The 21348-nt window shown below is 44.4% G+C and overlaps 1 protein-coding gene across 3 annotated transcripts; it reads left to right on the top strand.

Moving 5' to 3' along the window:
* The first annotated feature begins 1350 nt into the window (after positions 1 to 1350).
* tent2 (terminal nucleotidyltransferase 2) lies at positions 1351 to 21018 on the top strand. 3 transcript variants are annotated; one of them, XM_030358877.1, is made up of 15 exons: positions 1351 to 1410; positions 1714 to 1888; positions 2026 to 2145; positions 2641 to 2866; positions 3618 to 3732; positions 3810 to 3898; positions 4017 to 4080; positions 5858 to 5924; positions 6014 to 6090; positions 6424 to 6552; positions 6672 to 6715; positions 7016 to 7152; positions 7484 to 7575; positions 19777 to 19856; positions 19996 to 21018. In XM_030358877.1, the coding sequence occupies exons 2-15, from the start codon at positions 1749 to 1751 to the stop codon at positions 20080 to 20082; spliced, it is 1467 nt and encodes a 488-aa protein (XP_030214737.1). In that variant the 5' UTR covers positions 1351 to 1410; positions 1714 to 1748; the 3' UTR covers positions 20083 to 21018. The 3 variants fall into 3 exon arrangements, with proteins under 3 accessions (XP_030214737.1, XP_030214738.1, XP_030214736.1); XM_030358878.1 differs by having other exon boundaries at positions 1357 to 1888; positions 2041 to 2145; XM_030358876.1 differs by having other exon boundaries at positions 1357 to 1888.
* Positions 21019 to 21348: the final 330 nt, after the last annotated feature.

The following is a 21348-nucleotide window of genomic DNA, read 5'->3' as shown; positions in this document are numbered from 1 at the left end:
CCACAGCAAATCATTAGTCATAGTTGAGGGACCTAGATAATAACACTTTATAATGAAATTATAAAGCTTATATTGTGGTATTGAAATGTTTTTTCCTGTTTCTATACGGAGATGAAGGGGATTCTAATGAGTGTGACTAATGAGTGGCCAGTCCACATGGTTGTGATTTGGAACATTTTACAGTTAAGCGGCGGCCGAGTTTGTACACTTGGATCCGTACCTCCAGCAACATGAATGGTGGAAACAAAAATACCTAAAGAAAGTGAAATGCACCATTTGCCCAGATTTGAGCTAATTTGCAAACAGACTTAATGTTATTAATGACTGCAAAACGTCTTGCATCCGCTTGATTATTTGCTGTCCTTGATCCATCATGGTGGTCGAGCTCACAACTGACATCAGAAGAGCTGAACCACTGACATCAGGAGAGCTGAACCACTGACATCAGGAGAGCTGAACCACTGACATCAGGAGAGCTGAACCACTGACATCAGGAGAGCTGAACCACTGACATCAGGAGAGCTGAACCACTGACATCAGGAGAGCTGAACCACTGACATCAGGAGAGCTGAACCACTGACATCAGGAGAGCTGAACCACTGACATCAGGAGAGCTGAACCACTGACATCAGGGGAGAGCTGAACCACTGACATCAGGAGAGCTGAACCACTGACATCAGCAGAGCTGAACCACTGACATCATGAGGAGAGCTGAACCACTGACATCATGAGGAGAGCTGAACCACTGACATCAGGAGAGCTGAACCACTGACATCATGAGGAGAGCTGAACCACTGACATCAGGGGAGCTGAACCACTGACATCAGGAGAGCTGAACCACTGACATCAGGAGAGCTGAACCACTGACATCAGGGGAGCTGAACCACTGACATCAGGAGAGCTGAACCACTGACATCAGGGGAGCTGAACCACTGACATCAGGGGAGCTGAACCACTGACATCAGGAGAGCTGAACCACTGACATCAGGAGAGCTGAACCACTGACATCAGGAGAGCTGAACCACTGACATCAGGGGAGCTAACCGCTACCCATCTACCACAGGAGGCTGAAAACTCAACAGTTCATACTGGAACTTGGCCCACGGAGAAAAAAAAAAGTACATGTATTTTTCTATATTGAAGCACTTAAAAACACTTTCTTATTTGATGAATATGTATTCAAATTATCCCGACACTTTTGGGGTTATGTATCCTAATTTTTTATGAATTCATTGTCTAAGTCGCTTCGGAAAAGGCGTCTGCTTATTAAATCTAATGTGATGTCAACCTTGATGCAGCAGCATTGCCCATAGTCGTACCTCTTTAAGGCCATGTACGCGCTGACGTAATTACGTCAACCAGGAAGTAGTCTTCCCCTATTTTGTTTACATCCATGTGATTTACTCTTCAGTAAGTTTCGATATACTGGAAATGATTGGGGTGTTATAATGATAGTATCGTACTAACTACCTAGGAAACTAACTCCGTCTCACTTTACGATTGGACAAATGAGACAACGTGTGCTGTCCAGTTTGTAACACCCAAAAGCTAACCTTGTTTTCTTGCTAAAGTCGAGTAACACAGCCACATTTCGACAGTTTGGATCATGAATCAAGAATGATCAGAAGTGAGCCGTGCGTTCCCCGTTTAGTATTTGTATTGGATAACTAATTAATTTACATCCTGCGTTTCAAAACCATCGGTCAAAACTAGAAGACGTCCACTGGCCGCGCATCAAGAGCCTCTATATGTATCCTCGGATCCCTCACCCGTCCGGACGACCGTCCAGACACCAATCGTACAACCCATGGGGTCCGGGCTACCGACCCTACCAGATTCCTCCAGGAAATGTGTATCAAAGTTTCGATCAGGTTTCCCGCGGTAACAGGTAACACACACACTAGGCTACTTTATGGGGAGAGATCATTTGGAGTTTCTTTGTACAAGGAAATGGAATAATGAACACATGGGTAGTAGTAGTAGTACTAACGTCCAGTGGTAACCTGTGCATGTTTACTTTGTTAGCCCACACTTTGCCAGCCACCCAGCGGGCATGAAGAGGAGTCATAATCAGGCTTGGCATCCCCAACCACCGGTCTCGGACCTCCCCGGTCTCTACACATCTGTTCCTGTTAATGCACGGAAGTAAGGCATTGTTATGTTCACTTTACATGTAACTACCATCTTTGAAGTATGCGTCTCCTGAAAGAGTGTACTGTAAATGTACTGTACGCGTCGAGGAATTGTAAAAATAGAAGAAAAGTCGAATAAGGTTTAGCTATCAATGATCAGCAATTAATTGGTTAATCTGTATACGGAGAGGTGTACTTCTTGCAAGCATTTTTTTGGTTTTCTGCGGAAATTAGAAAGGAGGATGAGATGGGAGAAACATAATAAACGGGGAGCTCATGGGACGATGCTATATGACGATAATATTTAATCATTTTGTGATAAATCATAAGAGAGTTGTGGAAGCAAATGTTATGTACAATGACGGGCTAATGTAAGATCTGAATATTCCTCCATAACATGTCTTTTGCACGACATTACCTGCTCAACTCGCCACGACTTAGCCCACCTTTCCTTCATTCCGATCACCAAAATGAGGTAACTGGTGTGACTGTGTTTTTTTTTTTAAAGGAGACAACATGAAAGCCCCGTCCCCAATGGCTCTAAACGCCAGCGCGTCGACTCCCCTTCCCCCCAGCAGAGAGGTGGGCGGCCCATTGCTGTCCCATACTTTCACAACCAAGCTGTTCCCGGAACCTCAAACGCTGCCTCGCCTGGCTCAAGTCAGAATACCCATTCTCAAGTGCCCGCAACCTCAGGAAGTGCCAGTACACTGCAAGACTATGCCAAGGACAAGGTGTGTGTGTGTGTGTGTGTGTGTGTGTGTGTGTGTGTGTGTGTGTGTGTGTGTGTGTGTGTGTGTGTGTGTGTGTGTGTGTGTGTGTGTGTGTGTGTGTGTGTGTTTGGTGTGTGTGGGACTGGAAATTTCAAAAGATTATTCACACCTGCTATACTCGTGTACCAACTAACTAAAACAATCAGCCGAGGAGATGCAAAGGGACAATGTGTACAGGATTCCTTCGCGAGTAACATAGTGCTGTCCTGCCCTCGGTCTTAAATCAACCCAATAGTTGAGGATCCATGTGTGTGGCACTTCAAAGCGAAAAGCCCTTAAAAGTGCAATGAATGAATGGTTGCAACTGAGGCAAACAGAGGTGTCAGAAGTCACAGGGGATTTCCAAGCGACCCGTTATTCCACTTAATTACACATTCATTATTCATGCATTGGCAGTGGGAAGCAGGCAGCCCAAAGTGCACACTTAAAGGAAACTCAATCAAACAGCACTGTTACCAGACATGTTCGGTTTATGGTAGGAGAATGTGTTTTGGACAGGGTGAAAGAAACTCTGTGATATTCACCACCAGATAGATTTTTCAACCGGCTCACTGCGCAAATTAACCCAGTATGGATTGCAAGCATGTTTTTATTTTCCCACCACAACATATTAGAATCATTTTAAAGCGTTGTTGCAATGGGCTGCTTCCTATGACTAGCTAACTGACAGCTCACATATACCCCCCCCCCATCCGGTTATCTTCAATCTCAGCTAAGCAAACAAATGGTGGAACTGTTCGAGGAGTGCCAACAGCAGGCCTGCGACCTGACCCGGAAGGAGACGTGCCGATCCCGTCTGCAGAGGGACATCCAGAGTGTCTTCCCAGGTACCGGAGCGTACCCCGTTGCGCCGGCCCTGCTGTTAATTCCCCGATGACCCATCCTCAGTTATTGTTTCTCACAGTGGCACGGCTCTACCTGACCGGTTCCTCCATGAGCGGGCTGGGCTGCCGGAGCAGTGACGCCGACCTCTGTCTGGTGCTGCGGGGCTCGGTGAGTGGCTCCAGCCGGTCTCCAGAGTGGGAGGCTTTTTTGGAAGTGCGAAGGAGGGATTGTAATAGGAAACATGGTCGTAGTAGATCACCCCGACATGTTCCCTGTCTTCTTTCAGACGCAGGGAAGCCCCGATCCTATTCACATACTCACCGTGCTACAAGCTTTTTTCAGGCCACTGGGTGAGTTTTGACGGCTAATTTTATTAGCGTTTTCTGGTTTTGTACGACCTTCTTTGTGTATTGCTTGTGTTAGTCATGTTGACTAGTTTACCCACTAGGGGGAGCCGTTTCCTTTATTTAAATCATACAATCGCTGAGATGCCTAGGTGTGAACTTTGTGAGATTGAATGAACAGGAACTTGACCAGGCATTCATCGAAGAGAATATTGAGTCGTTTTTTCTAAGATCTGGCCCATGGTCCAGGCAGGAGGCGGCACATTGATTGTAGCACCATGTCAGTTTGGGACATGGTGCTACAAGTTTCACGAGGGTCCAACGGCAGTCAGTCACTCACTCCTGTGACCTCACTCCTCTGACCTCACTCCTCTGACCTCACTCCTCTGACCTCACTCCTCTGACCTCACTCCTCTGACCTCACTCCTCTGACCTCACTCCTCCGACCTCACTCCTCCAACCTCACTCCTCCGACCTCACTCCTCTGACCTCACTCCTCCACCTTTCCTCAGACCTCTTCCCTCAGGCCCTTCTCATGCAGGTATTATCACCCCCTGCTGGTCGGAGGATGTATGGACTTTTATTTTTGAGTTAAATTGCCAGTTCATAGTTAGGGTTAGGGTTAGATAAAAAGGATATTAGAAATCGAATAATTATAAATGTATGAGGCCTCTATATGTGATTGTAGGGGTCCAAGCATAACTAGAAAACATTCTCAACCCAGTAGGTAGGCCAATGTTTCCAAACTATTTGATTCTTCCATTTCATAACGGGTATATCTTTCTTCAATCCTAGTAATATTTCCAAAATCACTTAAACCCTAGTACATTTCGAGACTCTGTTTCAATATCAATCTTTACTAAAGCTCTCGCAGGCGGGAATGTCAAGAATGTCTTACTTCAGAAAAACAAATCATTCTCATTTTGTTGTTTAAACTCAAACAGGCGTTCTCTTATCGTTTGCTTCAAGCTGTTTTTCTTTGACTACCTTTTGATGTCTTGTTCTCAACATGAGAAAGGGAGATACATCTGCTTTCCCTTTCAGCCAGTGGAGGTTATTGCTCAGCCACGCAGCTGTCAGGATTGTGCTCTTGCCATGGTCTAATAGACAAAAACAATATCAAGTCCTCACATGATCCATAGAAACAATAATACAGCTCTAAAAATGTATTACCAATGTTTATTATTATGATCCAATATATTCAGGCATCCTTTGACCTACGGATGAACATGCGGTCAACGTTATCTAATTTGTCTTACTACGTTAGTTATTTTTTCATAGAAGATTCAAGAGACACAGTAACACAGAGTAACACACGAGTACAACACACCAAGTTTGTTCCCCACTCTCTTTACTTACGAGGTGCATTGAGTCAGGCCGTTGCCTTGAGAGATGAATATTCATATTAGAAGTGCTTCAATCCGAGACACAATATAAAGAATCAGCCATTTCAAATTCCTAAGTGAAGCGACAGTTGCGTAGGTATATTAAAGCATATTCAAATGTTAACATTAGCTGAGAAATCCTCCATAAAGAAGGCAGGCGGCTAGAAAGTGGTTGAATTAATTACTGTACTACTACATTGCACACTCCTATTTTCCCATGTTTTCTTGTACAAAAGTGTCCGTACAGGCCTTATTCAGCATAATTGTTAAATGTAAATGTGCAGATGTTTGGGGCTTTGCTGCTTTGAACTCCCTTCCGAACCCCAACTGGCACAGAGGCGAAAAAAAACATGCCATCTTAAAAAGCTGGCTCTTTATGTCTTTGTTCTGAATTTCAGGATATCTAGAGAAGATTCAGCTGATCCGCGCCAAAGTCCCCATCCTCCGCTTCCGAGAGAAGGGCAGGTGGGAAATGATGCTCTTGCCAGTGATCACAGTGCCATCGTTGGAAACAACTGTTAATTCCCGGTTTCTTTCTCTTTCCCTCCCCTCAGTGGCTTGGAGTTTGATCTGAATGTCAACAACACGGTGGGAATCAGAAACACGTTCCTCCTGAGAAGCTACGCATACGGTGAGATGGACACTCGGTCCATGAGAGATTATATACTCAACCTTAAATCAGCTACTGGCCAATATCCCAATTTTGCAGCATACCAAAATGGCACCCAGCAGAGAGACTAGGAAACGGCTATGTTTTATTTCAAAGGGTCAGCACTCAGATACTCAAAGCACCACTAAACTGATTGAATTACTTACTTTTACTATTATAACCCTAGCAGAGCTTTTTAGAAAGAAAAAAATATATATTAATCTCCATGTTGGGGTATTACCGACAATGTTAGCCATTGGTTGGTCTTGGACCTTCCCCCACCCTGAAACCAGCTCGTTGTCTGTTTCCCTCCAGCGGATCTCCGGGTCAAGCCAATCATCCTGGCGGTGAAGAAGTGGGCGCGGCACCACCAGATCAACGACGCCAGCAAGGGGACGCTGAGTAGCTACACGCTGGTGCTGATGGTGCTGCACTACCTCCAGAGTAAGTACACACTCCAACGGACCGCACACACACACTCAAGCTCTTGGATTGATGGATCCATATTAAGGCTAATTTGTATTAGAGCGGGTTTAACTTGGCCTTTTTGGTTTGTTGTGTAGCGCTTGGTGAACCTGTTCTCCCTTCGCTTCAAAAGGACTACCCGGTAAGCTTCCCCTGCAACTTTTTCATATGGACTTCATTGCATCGTTTAGCTAATTAATAATTTTCACCAAATTGTCTGCCAACTATTAGGTCCTCTACACCAAAAAGACCAACAAATAAATAATTGTGTATATTTCAACCAATCCTCGCAATTCACTGTTCAATCGTCAACGAAGGTCTATATTTGTGGATACTTGAACATTAAAACAGACTTTTCAAAACCAGTAATTGAATTAGATGACAATCCAACTCTAAAGCTACCACTAAAGCTGCTGCTCCCCTGTGTCGTTCGGTTCCACAGGAGTGCTTCAATCCATCCATGGAGATCGACATGATCCCAGAAGGGCCCCGCCACATCCCCCCCTACAAGTCTCAGAACAAGTCCTCTCTAGGGGACCTGCTCCAAGGCTTCCTCAAGTACTACTCCTCCACGTTCAGGTAGACCTCCCTCATCCCTCCCGCCCCTCCTCCGCCGCCCCTTGCCCCCCCCTTATGATGCTTTTATCCAAAGCGCTTTACAGTATTGCCTAACTTTCACCCATTCATACACACATTCACATACCGACGGCAGTGTCAGCCATGCAAGGCGACAGCCAGCTCGTCGGGAGCAGTTAGGGTTAGATGCCTTTGCTCAGGGACACCTTGACGCTCAGTAGCTAGGAGGATCGAACTAGCAACCTTGCGGTTACCAGCTAAGCCGCTCTACCTCCTGAGCTACTGCAGCTCTCTGTGCCAGTGCCACAGTCCTTTCCTTTGTCTTTCATTCCAGGTGGGATACCCAGGTGATCTCGGTGCGAGAGGGCAAGGCTCTGCCCAAGAACAAGAGTGCAGAGTGGAGAAACAAGTACATCTGTGTGGAGGGTAGGCCAACAACGGCACCACCTTCCCCATGCACCTACTGTTCTCAATCCAGAATGATGCCTTTTTAATAACGTAGATTTCTCCAGTTAACAGATACGGAGTCACAAGGCGTTCTTTACGTGCATTTATTATTACTATTATTAGGGGTCCAAGCCAACAGGTTGGATCCCTATTGTTTTTGTAAGGATTATTATTAGGGGTCCAAGCCAACAGGTTGGATCCCTATTGTTTTTGTAAGGATTTTTCTTTTTATTAGGGGTCCAAGCCAACAGGTTGGATCCCTATTGTTTTTAGGGGTCCAAGCCAACAGGTTGGATCCCTATTGTTTTTGTAGTGTTTATTATTATTATACTTACCTCCCTAAAAGTGTGCCCACAGCCCAAACCGTAAATGGTGCCGACACGCCAATTGCATGACTAGATCCAGATCCGTGGGGACTACGCACACGACAAAATCCAGACATGCCGGCCACTAGGTGGCGCTATACCAAGGAATACGCGTTTGGGGCTATAACTCCCACACCAAAACTCCCACAGTCAAAAACTTGTACGCACATATTCACTGGAGTCTGCTGCATCTTTTGGCATAGGCCACGCCCATTTGCGTCTAGAATTTTTTTTCGCAAAATCGTGAAAACCGCAAAACAGTTTTTTCCCTACTCCTCCCACATTTCTTGACCAATCGACACCAAACTTTGCACACGGCATCTTCAGACGCACACGCAAAGAACGCTGGAACACTTTTTTGATCCAACCTTCGACGACGAAACGGTAGCGTTTTGAATATTGGTTTATGAGCTAAATTAGACGTGGAAAATCAAAAATCCAAAGAAATCCAAAATTAGACATCGGAACGAGTCCAAATTTTACACACATGTTGGTGCTAACCTTAATGTCGTACGATAAAAATTTCGGAAAATGTCGCCATTAGGGGGCGCCATAAATGTTGAAATTGTATATCTTCTAATTGGCCAAAGGAATGTTCTTCAAACTATGAGGGAACCATCAAGGGGCAAACCCGAGTCTATATAAAAATTATGGTCAAGAATTATTAATGTGGGCGGGAGTTATTTGGAAAAGGAAAATTGTCTTTGCAAAATTTCGCCACAAGAGGGCGCAAAAAAACGACGAAATAATACATCTCCTAATCGCCAATGGAATGTTCTGAAAACGCGTTTTGGGCTATAACTCCCACACCGAACCTCCCACAGTCAAAACCTTTATATCCACATGTTGTTCACGGTAGTGTTTTGAATACTTGCTTCGCGTTCTGCCGGTGAAACGCACATTTCTTGTCGCGTTGTGCCGGCGAAATGCACACTTCTTGGACCCCTGCATAACTGCTTGCAGTTCTAGTTGTAGTGTTTATTATTATTATACTTACCTCCCTAAAAGTGTGCCCACAGCCCAAACCGTAAATGGTGCCGACACGCCAATTGCATGACTAGATCCAGATCCGTGGGGACTACGCAGACGACAAAATCCAGACATGCCGGCCACTAGGTGGCGCTATACCAAGGAATACGCGTTTGGGGCTATAACTCCCACACCGAACCTCCCACAGTCAAAAACTTGTACGCACATATTCACTGGAGTCTGCTGCATCTTTTGGCATAGGCCACGCCCATTTGCGTCTGGAATTTTTTTTCGCAAAATCGCGAAAACCGCAAAACAGTTTTTTCCCTACTCCTCCCACATTTCTTGACCAATCGACACCAAACTTTGCACAAGGCATCTTCAGACGCACACGCAAAGAACGCTGGAACACTTTTTTGATCCGACCTTCGACGACGAAACGGTAGCGTTTTGAATATTGGTTTATGAGCTAAATTAGACGTGGAAAATCAAAAATGCAAAGAAATCCAAAATTAGACATCGGAACGAGTCCAAATTTTACACACATGTTGGTGCTAACCTTAATGTCGTACGATAAAAATTTCGGAAAATGTCGCCATTAGGGGGCGCCATAAACGAGGAAATTGTATATCTTCTAATTGGCCAAAGGAATGTTCTTCAAACTATGAGGGAACCATCAAGGGGCAAACCCGAGTCTATATAAAAATTATGGTCAAGAATTATTAATGTGGGCGGGAGTTATTTGGAAAAGGAAAATTGTCTTTGCAAAATTTCGCCACAAGAGGGCGCAAAAAAACGACGAAATAATACATCTCCTAATCGCCAATGGAATGTTCTGAAAACGCGTTTTGGGCTATAACTCCCACACCGAACCTCCCACAGTCGAAACCTTTGTATCCACAGGTTGTTCACGGTAGCGTTTTGAATACTTGCTTCGCGTTGTGCCGGCGAAACGCACATTTCTTGTCGCGTTGTGCCGGCAAAATGCACATATCTTGGACCCCTGCATAACTGCTTGCAGTTCTAGTTATTATTATACTTCCTTCCGTAAAAGTTGGCCCACACCCCAAACCGTAAATGGTACCGACACGCGAATTGCATGACTAGATCCAGGTCTGTGATGTGTACGCAGACGACAAAATCCAGCCACGCCGGTCACTAGGTGGCGCTATACCAAGGAATACGCGTTTGCGGGTATAACTCCCACACCGAACCTCCCACAGTCAAAAACTTGTACGCACATATTCACTGGAGTCTGCTGCATCTTTTGGCATAGGCCACGCCCATTTGCGTCCATAATTTTTTTGCGCAAAATTGCGAAAAACGCAAAACTGTTTTTTCCCTACTCCTCCCACATTTCTTGACCAATCGACACCAAACTTTGCACACGACATCTTCAGACGCACACGCAAAGATGCATTGATCACTTTTTGGATCCGACCCTCGACGATAAAACGGTAGCGTTTTGAATATTGGTTTATGAGCTAAAATAGACGTGGAAAATTAAAAATCCAAAAAAATCCAAAATTAGACATCGGATCGAGTCCAAATTGTACACACATGTTGGTGCTAACCTTAATGACGTTCGATAAAAATTTCGGAAAATTTCGCCATTAGGGGGCGCAATAAACGAGGAAATTGTATATCTTCTAATTGGCCAAAGGAATGTTCTTCAAACTCAAGGGAAACTATCAAGGGGCAAACCCGAGTCTATATAGAAAATATGTCCAACAATTATTAATATGGGCGGGAGTTATTTGGCAAAGGAAAATTGTCTTTGGAAAATTTCGCCACAGGGCGGCGCCAAAAAAAGACGACATTGTCTATCTCCTATTTGGCCAATGGAATGTTCTGAAAACGCGTTTTAGGCTATAACTCCCACACCGAAGCTCCCACAGTCAAAACCTTTATATCCACATGTTGTTCACGGTAGCGTTTTGAATACTTGCTTCGCGTTGTGCCGGCGAAATGCACATTTCTTGTCGCGTTGTGCCGGCGAAATGCACACTTCTTGGACCCCTGCATAACTGCTTGCAGTTCTAGTTAGGGGTCCAAGCCAACAGGTTGGATCCCTATTGTTTTTGTAAGGATTTTTCTTATTATTCCAGCAGCTAAAAGTGGTACTACAGCCCAAACCGTAAATGGTGCACACACGCCAATTACATGACTAGATCCAGGTCCGTGAGGTGACGGCAGACGACAAAAACCAGACACGCCGGCCACTAGGTGGCGCTATACCAAGGAATACGCGTTTGGGGCTATAACTCCCACACCGAAACTCCCACATTCAAAAACTTGTACACACAGATGCACTGGAGTCTGCTGCATCTTTTGGCCTAGGCCACGCCCATTTGCGTCTAGAATTTTTTTTCGCAAAATCGCGAAAACCGTAAAACTGTTTTTTCGCTACTCCTCCCACATTTCTCGCCCGATCAACACCAAACTTTGCACACAACATCGTCAGACGCACACGCAAAGAATGCATGAAACACTTTTTTGATCCGTCCTTCGACGACGAAACGGTAGCGTTTTGAATATTGGTTTATTAGCTAAATTAGACGTGGAATATCAAAAATTCAAAGAAATCCAAAATTAGACATCGGATCGAGTCCACATTTTACACACATGTTGGTGCTAACCTTAATGTCGTTCGATAAAAATTTCGGAAAATTTCGCCATTAGGGGGCGCAATAAACGAGGAAATTGTATATCTTCTACAAAATTTCGCCGCGAAAACGCTACACTGACTTCTCGCTACTCCTACCACAGTCAAATCCTTTGTATCCACAGGTTCAGGGTAGCGTTTTGAACACATGCTTCGCTTTGTGCCGGCGAAACGCACATTTCTTGTCGCGTTGTGCCGGCGAAATGCACACTTCTTGGACCCCTGCATAACTGCTTGCAGTTCTAGTTATTATTATTATTCCCCCCTAGAAGTGGGCCCACAGCCCAAACCGTAAATGGTGATGACACGCCAATTGCATGACTAGATCCAGGTCCCTGAGTTCTAGGCAGACGACAAAATCCAGACACGCCGGCCACTAGGTGGCGCTATACCAAGGGAAAACGCGTTTGGGGCTATAACTCCCACACCGAACCTCCCACAGTCAAAAACTTGTACGCACATATTCACCGGAGTCTGCTGCATCTTTTGGCCTAGGCCACGCCCATTTGCGTCCATAATTTTTTTTCGCAAAATCGCGAAAACCGCAAAACTGTTTTTTCGCTACTCCTCCCACATATCTTGACCAATTGACACCAAACTTTGCACGCGACATCTTCAGACGCACACAACAATTTAAATAATAACACGTTTTTGATCAGACCTTCGACGACGAAACGGTAGCGTTTTGAATATTGGTTTATTAGCTAAATTAGACGTGGAATATCAAAAATCCAAAGAAATCCAAAATTAGACATCGGATCGAGTCCACATTTTACACACATGTTGGTGCTAACCTTAATGTCGTTTGATAAAAATTTCGGAAAATTTCGCCATTAGGGGGCGCAATAAACGAGGAAATTGTGTATCTTCTACAAAATTTCGCCGCGAAAACGCCACACTGACTTCTCGCTACTCCTACCACAGTCAAATCCTTTGTATCCACAGGTTCAGGGTAGCGTTTTGAACACATGCTTCGCGTTGTGCCGGCGAAACGCACATTTCTTGTCGCGTTGTGCCGGCGAAACGCACACTTCTTGGACCCCTGCATAACTGCTTGCAGTTCTAGTTATTATTATTCTTACCTCCCTAAAAGTGTGCCCACAGCCCAAACCGTAAATGGTGACGACACGCCAATTGCATGACTAGATCCAGATCTCTTCGGACTACGCAGACGACAAAATCCAGACACGCCGGCCACTAGGTGGCGCTATACCAAGGGAAAACGCGTTTGGGGCTATAACTCCCACACCGAACCTCCCACATTCAAAACCTTGAACACACAGATTCACTGGAGTCTGATGCATCTTTTGGCATAGGCCACGCCCATTTGCGTCTAGAATTTTTTTTCGCAAAATCGCGAAAACCGCAAAACTGTTTTTTCCCAACTCCGCCCACATTTCTTGACCAATCGACACCAAACTTTGCACACGACATCGTCAGACGCACACGAAAAGAAAAACTATATACTTTTTTGATCCGACCTTCGACTACGAAACGGTAGCGTTTTGAATATTGCTTTATTAGCTACGTTTTACGTCGATACGCAAAAATTCAGAAAATACCAAAATTAGACATCGGATCAAGTCCAAATTTTAGACACATGTCGGTGCTACCCTTAATGGCGTTCAATAAAGAATTCGGAATATTTCGCCATTAGGGGGCGCAATAAACGACGAAATTGTATATCTTCTAATTGGCCAAAGGAATGTTCTTCAAACTCAAGGGAAACCATCAAGGGGCAAACCCGAATCTATATAGAAAATATGGCCAAGAATTATTAATGTGGGCGGGAGTTTTTGGCAAAGGAAAATTGTCTTTGGAAAATGTCGCCACAGGGCGGCGCCAAAAAACGACGACATTGTCCATCTCCTATTTGGCCAATGTTCTGAAAACGCGTTTTAGGCTATAACTCCCACACCGAAGCTCCCACAGTCAAAACCTTTATATCCACATGTTGTTCACGGTAGCGTTTTGAATACTTGCTTCGCGTTGTGCCGGCAAAACGCACATTTCTTGTCGCTTTGTGCCGGTGAAATGCACACTTCTTGGACCCCTGCATAACTGCTTGCAGTTCTAGTTAGGGGTCCAAGCCAACAGGTTGGATCCCTATTGTTTTTGTAAGGATTATTATTATTCTTATACTTCCTACCAAGAAAGTGGTACCACAGCCCAGACCGTAAATGGTGCCGACATGCCAATTGCATGACTAGATCCAGGTCCGTGAAGACTATTCAGACGACAAAATCCAGACACGCCGGCCACTAGGTGGCGCTATACCAAGGATTACGCGTTTGGGGCTATAACTCCCACACCAAACCTCCCACAGTCAAAAACTTGTACACACATATTCACTGGAGTCTGCTGCATCTTTTGGCATAGGCCACGCCCATTTGCGTCCAGAATTTTTTTTCGCAAAATCGCGAAAACCGCAAAACTGTATTTTCGCTACTCCTCCCACATTTCTTGACCAATCGACACCAAACTTTGTACACGTCATCTTCAGACACACACGCAAAGAATGCATGAAAACACTTTTTTGATCCGACCTTCGACGACGAAACGGTAGCGTTTTGAATATTGGTTTATTAGCTAAATTAGACGTGGAATAGCAAAAATCCAAAGAAATCCAAAATGAGACATCGGATCGAGTCCAAATTCTACACACATGTTGGTGCTAACCTTAATGTCGTTCGATAAAAAATTCGGAAAATTTCGCCATTAGGGGGCGCAATAAACGAGGAAATTGTATATCTTCTAATTGGCAGAAGGAATGTTCTTCAAACTCAAGGGAAACCATCAAGGGGCAAACCCGAGTCTATATAGAAAATATGGCCAAGAATTATTAATGTGGGCGGGAGTTATTTGGCAAAGGAAAATTGTCTTTGGAAAATTTCGCCACAGGGCGGCGCCAAAAAACCACGACATTGTCTATCTCCTATTTGGCCAATGTTCTGAAAACGCGTTTTAGGCTATAACTCCCACACCGAAGCTCCCACAGTCAAAACCTTTATATCCACATGTTGTTCACGGTAGCGTTTTGAATACTTGCTTCGCGTTGTGCCGGCGAAATGCACATTTCTTGTCGCGTTGTGCCGGCGAAATGCACACTTCTTGGACCCCTGCATAACTGCTTGCAGTTCTAGTTATACTTCCCCCCGTACTTGTGGGACTACAGCCCAAACCGTAAATGGTGCACACGCGCCAATTACATGACTAGAACCAGGTCCGGCACCGCTACTCAGATAACCAAATCCAGACACGCCGGCCACTAGGTGGCGCTATACCAAGGACAGACGCGTTTGAGGCTATAACTCCCACACCGAACCTCCCACATTCAAAACCTTGTACACACAGATTCACTGGAGTCTGCTGCATCTTTTGGCATAGGCCACGCCCATTTGCGTCTAGAATTTTTTTTCGCAAAATCGCAAAAACCGCAAAACAGTTTTTTCCCTACTCTTCCCACATTTCTTGACCAATCGACACCAAACTTTGCACACGATATCTTCAGACGCACACGCAAAGAATGCACGAAACACTTTTTTGATGCGACCTTTGACGACGAAACGGTAGCGTTTTGAATATTGGTTTATTAGCTAAATTAGACGTGGAATATCAAAAATCCAAAGAAATCCAAAATTAGACATCGGATCGAGTCCACATTTTACAAACATGTTGGTGCTAACCTTAATGTCGTTCGATAAAAATTTCGGAAAAATTCGCCATTAGGGGGCGCAATAAACGAGGAAATTGTATATCTTCTACAAAATTTCACCGTGAAAACGCTACACTGACTTCTCGCTACTCCTACCACAATCAAATCCTTTGTATCCACAGGTTCAGGGTAGCGTTTTGAACACATGCTTCGCTTTGTGCCGGCGAAACGCACATTTCTTGTCGCGTTGTGCCGGCGAAATGCACACTTCTTGGACCCCTGCATAACTGCTTGCAGTTCTAGTTATTATTCCCCCCGTAAAAGTGGGCCCACAGCCCAAACCGTAAATGGCGCGGACATGCCAATAGCATGACTAGATTCAGGTCCGGCACCGCTACTCAGATAACAAAATCCAGACACGCCGGTCACTAGGTGGCGCTATACCAAGGAATACGCGTTTGGGGCTATAACTCCCACACCGAACCTCCCACATTCAAAACCTTGTACACACAGATTCACTGGAGTCTGCTGCATCTTTTGGCATAGGCCACGCCCATTTGCGTCCATAATTTTTTTTCGCAAAATCGCGAAAACCGCAAAACTGTTTTTTCCTTACTCCTCCCACATTTCTTGACCAATCGACACCAAACTTTGCACACGGCATCTTCAGACGCACACGCAAAGAATGCATTGAACACTTTTTTGATCCGACCTTCGACGACGAAACGGTAGCGTTTTGAGTATTGGTTTATGAGCTAAATTAGACGTGGAAAATCAAAAATCCAAAAAAATCCAGAATTAGACATCGGATCGAGTCCAAATTTTACACACATGTCGGTGCTACCCTTAATGGCGTTCAATAAAAATATCGGAAAATTACGCCCTAAGGGGTCGCAATAAACGACGAAATTGTACATCTTCTAATTGGCCCGAGGAATGTTCTTCAAACTATATGGGAACCATCAAGGGGCAAACCCGAGTCTATATAAAAAATATGGCCAAGAATTATTAATGTGGGCGGGAGTTATTTGGCAAAGGGAAATTGTCTTTGGAAAATTTCGCCACAGGGCGGCGCCAAAAAACTACGACATTGTCTATCTCCTATTTGGCCAATGTTCTGAAAACGCGTTTTAGGCTATAACTCCCACACCGAAGCTCCCACAGTCAAAACCTTTATATCCACATGTTGTTCACGGTAGCGTTTTGAATACTTGCTTCGCGTTGTGCCGGCGAAATGCACATTTCTTGTCGCGTTGTGCCGGCGAAATGCACACTTCTTGGACCCCTGCATAACTGCTTGCAGTTCTAGTTAGGGGTCCAAGCCAACAGGTTGGATCCCTATTGTTTTTGTAAGGATTTTTATTAGGGGTCCAAGCCAACAGGTTGGATCCCTATTGTTTTTGTAAGGATTTTTATTATTATTATTCCCAACTAGAAGTGGTACCACAGCCCAGACCGTAAATGGTGCCGACACGCCAATTGCATGAATAGATCCAGGTCCCTGAAGACTATGCAGACGACAAAATCCAGGCATGCCGGCCACTAGGTGGCGCTATACCAAGGAATACGCGTTTGGGGCTATAACTCCCACACCGAACCTCCCACAGTCAAAAACTTGTACCCACATATTCACTGGAGTCTGCTGCATCTTTTGGCATAGGCCACGCCCATTTGCGTCCATAATTTTTTTTCGCAAAATCGCGAAAACCGCAAAACTGTTATTTCGCTACTCCTCCCACATTTCTCGCCCGATCAACACCAAACTTTGCACACGACATCTTTAGACACACACGAAAAGGAACCGTATACAATTTTTTGATCCGACCGTCGACGACGAAACGGTAGCGTTTTGAATATTGGTTTATTAGCTAAATTAGACGTGGAAAATCCAAAATCCCAAAAAATCCAAAATTACACATCCGATCAACTCCAAGTTTTACACACATGTTAGCGCCACCCTTTACGACGTTCGAATAAAAATTCGGAAAATTACGCCCTAAGGGGGCGCTATAAACGAGGAAATTGTATATCTTCTAATGGGCCAAAGGAATGTTCTTCAAACTCAAGGGAAACCATCAAGGGGCAAACCCGAGTCTATATAGAAAATATGGCCAAGAATTGTTAATGTGGGCGGGAGTTATTTGGCAAAGGAAAATTTTCTTTGGAAAATTAAAAATTTCGCCACAGGGCGGCGCCAAAAAACAACGACATTGTCTATCTCCTATTTGGCCAATGGAATGTTCTGAAAACGCGTTTTGGGCTATAACTCCCACACCGAAGCTCCCACAGTCAAAACCTTTATATCCACATGTTGTTCACGGTAGCGTTTTGAATACTTGCTTCGCGTTGTGCCGGCGAAATGCACATTTCTTGTCGCGTTGTGCCGGCGAAATGCACACTTCTTGGACCCCTGCATAACTGCTTGCAGTTCTAGTTATTATACTTCCCGCGCTAAAAGTGGGCCCACAGCCCAAACCGTAAATGGTGCCGACACGCCAATTGCATGACTAGATCCAGGTCCGGCACCGCTACTCAGATAACAAAATCCAGACACGCCGGCCACTAGGTGGCGCTATACCAAGGAAAGACGCGTTTGGGGCTATAACTCCCACACCGAACCTCCCACATTCAAAACCTTGTACACACATATTCACTGGAGTCTGCTGCATCTTTTGGCATAGGCCACGCCCATTTGCGTCTAGAATTTTTTTTCGCAAAATCGCGAAAACCGCAAAACTGTTTTTTCGCTACTCCTCCCACATTTCTCGACCAATCAACACCAAACTTTGCACACGACATCTTCAGACGCACACGCAAAGAATGCACGAAACACTCTTTTGATGCGACCTTTGACGACGAAACGGTAGCGTTTTGAATATTGGTATATTAGCTAAATTAGACGTGGAATATCAAAAATCCAAAGAAATCCAAAATTAGACATCGGATCGAGTCCAAATTTTACACACATGTTGGTGCTAACCTTAATGTCGTTCGATAAAAATTTCGGAAAATTTCGCCATTAGGGGGCGCAATAAACGAGGAAATTGTATATCTTCTAATTGGCTGAAGGAATGTTCTTCAAACTCAAGGGAAACCATCAAGGGGCAAACCCGAGTCTATATAGAAAATATGGCCAAGAATTATTAATGTGGGCGGGAGTTATTTGGCAAAGGAAAATTGTCTTTGGAAGATTTCGCCACAGGGCGGCGCCAGAAAACTACGACATTGTCTATCTCCTATTTGGCCAATGTTCTGAAAACGCGTTTTAGGCTATAACTCCCACACCGAAGCTCCCACAGTCAAAACCTTTATATCCACATGTTGTTCACGGTAGCGTTTTGAATACTTGCTTCGCGTTGTGCCGGCGAAACGCACATTTCTTGTCGCGTTGTGCCGGCGAAATGCACACTTCTTGGACCCCTGCATAACTGCTTGCAGTTCTAGTTATTATACTTCCCATCTAGAAGTGGTACCACAGCCCAAACAGTAAATGGTGCACACGCGCCAATTGCATCACTAGATCCAGGTCCGTGAACACTACGCAGACGACAAAATCCAGACACGCCGGCCACTAGGTGGCGCTATACCAAGGAATACGCGTTTGGGGCTATAACTCCCACACCGAACCTCCCACAGTCAAAAACTTGTACGCACATATTCACTGGAGTCTGCTGCATCTTTTGGCCTAGGCCACGCCCATTTGCGTCTAGAATTTTTTTTCGCAAAATCGCGAAAACCGCAAAACTGTTTTTTCCCTACTCCTCCCACATTTCTTGACCAATCGACACCAAACTTTGCACACGGCATCTTCAGATGCACACGCAAAGATTCATTGATCACTTTTTGGATACGACCCTCGACGACAAAACGGTAGCGTTTTGAATATTGGTTTATGAGCTAAATTAGACGTGGAAAATTAAAAATCCAAAAAAATCCAAAATTAGACATCGGATCGAGTCCAAATTGTACACACATGTTGGTGCTAACCTTAATGACGTTCGATACAAATTTCGGAAAATTTCGCCCTTAGGGGGCGCAATAAACGAGGAAATTGTATATTTTCTAATTGGCCAAAGGAATGTTCTTCAAACTCAAGGGAAACCATCAAGGGGCAAACCCAAGTCTATATAGAAAATATGGCCAAGAATTATTAATGTGGGCGGGAGCTTTTGGCAAAGGAAAATTGTCTTTGGAAAATTTCGCCAACAGGGCGGCGCCAAAAAACGACGACATTGTCTATCTCCTATTTGGCCAATGGAATGTTCTGAAAACGCGTTTTAGGCTATAACTCCCACACCGAAGCTCCCACAGTCAAAACCTTTATATCCACATGTTGTTCACGGTAGCGTTTTGAATACTTGCTTCGCGTTGTGCCGGCGAAACGCACATTTCTTGTCGCGTTGTGCCGGCGAAATGCACACTTCTTGGACCCCTGCATAACTGCTTGCAGTTCTAGTTATTATTATTATTATTAAGATGCCACCAAACATACCACAGAAACAAGAATATACCTCGATGTCTTTCAGAACCGTTTGAAAGGAACAACGTGGCCAGGGCAGTCCACGAGCAGATGAAGTTCAACACCATTAAATCCAAGTTTGCCGCGGTAACTCCATTACTTTTAACCAGGGACGCACTCACAAGCCGCTGCGTTTCCCTTGACCTTGTGTGCCACTCTGATCCCGCAGTTCTATCCACTGATGCATCTGTGGCTCTCTCTCTCCCGCCTCCATGTTTCTTCACAGTCGAGCCAGATCTTGGCGCAGAGCAAGGACCTGAACGCCCTCCTCCCAGTCAGGGCCACCATCAGCAAAGAGGCATCCAGGAAATAAAAGGCTTTTATTAAAGAGATAAATAAAGCTAAAACAAAGCTACCTCTTCCTGCGCTCAGACATTCACACCTTCACTGGGATCTTGCGGACCGTCCCTGCTTGGAGACAAGACGCTGCCTGCGGTTCAGTCCATTGTGGGCAACTAGTGGGGGTCAGTGGACGCAAGCTTGAATCCAAGCCTCTTGGGAGATGCTGGACAGTGAGACCAATGTCTGATCCCCGATTTGGGGATTTGATCATTTCCATGTGACTGGAGCCTTAAAGTACATTTGTTCTGGACCTTGCCATGGAGCTGCCTCGGTGGGTTACCTGGTGTGTTCGTGCCCTTCTAACGTTTCCAGTGTTTGCCCTGCTTATGACAACACCAGGCCTAATTGTTTGAATTGATGGTTGTGTTGACAGTCATCGTACTTTTAATTTTTTCTGAGCATTTGTTCTAAAGGTCAATTGTTCTCTTTTCAACGTATTTAGAAAGACTTTAAATTGTGGTTTCTTGAGTGTTAAATTATTTGTTCAGACTTTTTTTTGGAGTTGCTTTCATCTTGCATTATCCCCTTCATATCAGTTCAAAAGGTGTTCACATTTCTTGGTTCATATTGATTACAAATGTAAAGAGAATGTACTTTATGATTTGTTGTCCTTTCATGCCCCCAACGTTGGACCGATTGGATGTTGTGAACTCCGATACCGGCAGTTGAACCTTGGTTATTTCTGATTTACTTGGCTCCACCTGCACGTATGTATATTATGTTATTATTTTACAAGAAAGCACAATTTTCATTTACCTGGGATCAATATCTTTACTGTTGTAGAGGAGAGCAAGAATTATATAGATGTGTGATTCACAATTTGGCCAAATTATTTTTATATTTCTCTCAGTTTTCTACAGTTTGAACCAGAAATGGTCTTACATTTATAATACAGGAATCAATTGTTTGTGGTGTAAATGTTTTTTTCGGAGTTCAGTTGAAGCTCAATCTTTTAATTATTTTCACTATTACCCTCGAGATGTGTGTGTTTGTGTGTGTGTATATATGTGGGGAGAGAGAGCGAGAGAGACACTGATAAGTTTAGGGTTATTAGATATAATACAATATAATAAAGCAGTTTATTAGGAAGCTATAACCACTGAGCAGGTTTTCCAAAAAATGTATTGCATAGTGTGCAAGAATACTCATTTTAACAATTACCTTAAAATTTTACATACAAGTGAATAATCCTCAATAATTGACCACATTTTACATTTTCTATGCAAAAAAATAGTAA

This window comes from Gadus morhua, chromosome 6 (assembly GCF_902167405.1).
Source record: "Gadus morhua chromosome 6, gadMor3.0, whole genome shotgun sequence".
NCBI classification, from domain to species: Eukaryota; Metazoa; Chordata; class Actinopteri; order Gadiformes; family Gadidae; genus Gadus; species Gadus morhua.
The sequence above is the reverse complement of the archived record's forward strand: the minus strand, read 5'-3'. Positions and strand labels throughout refer to the sequence as shown.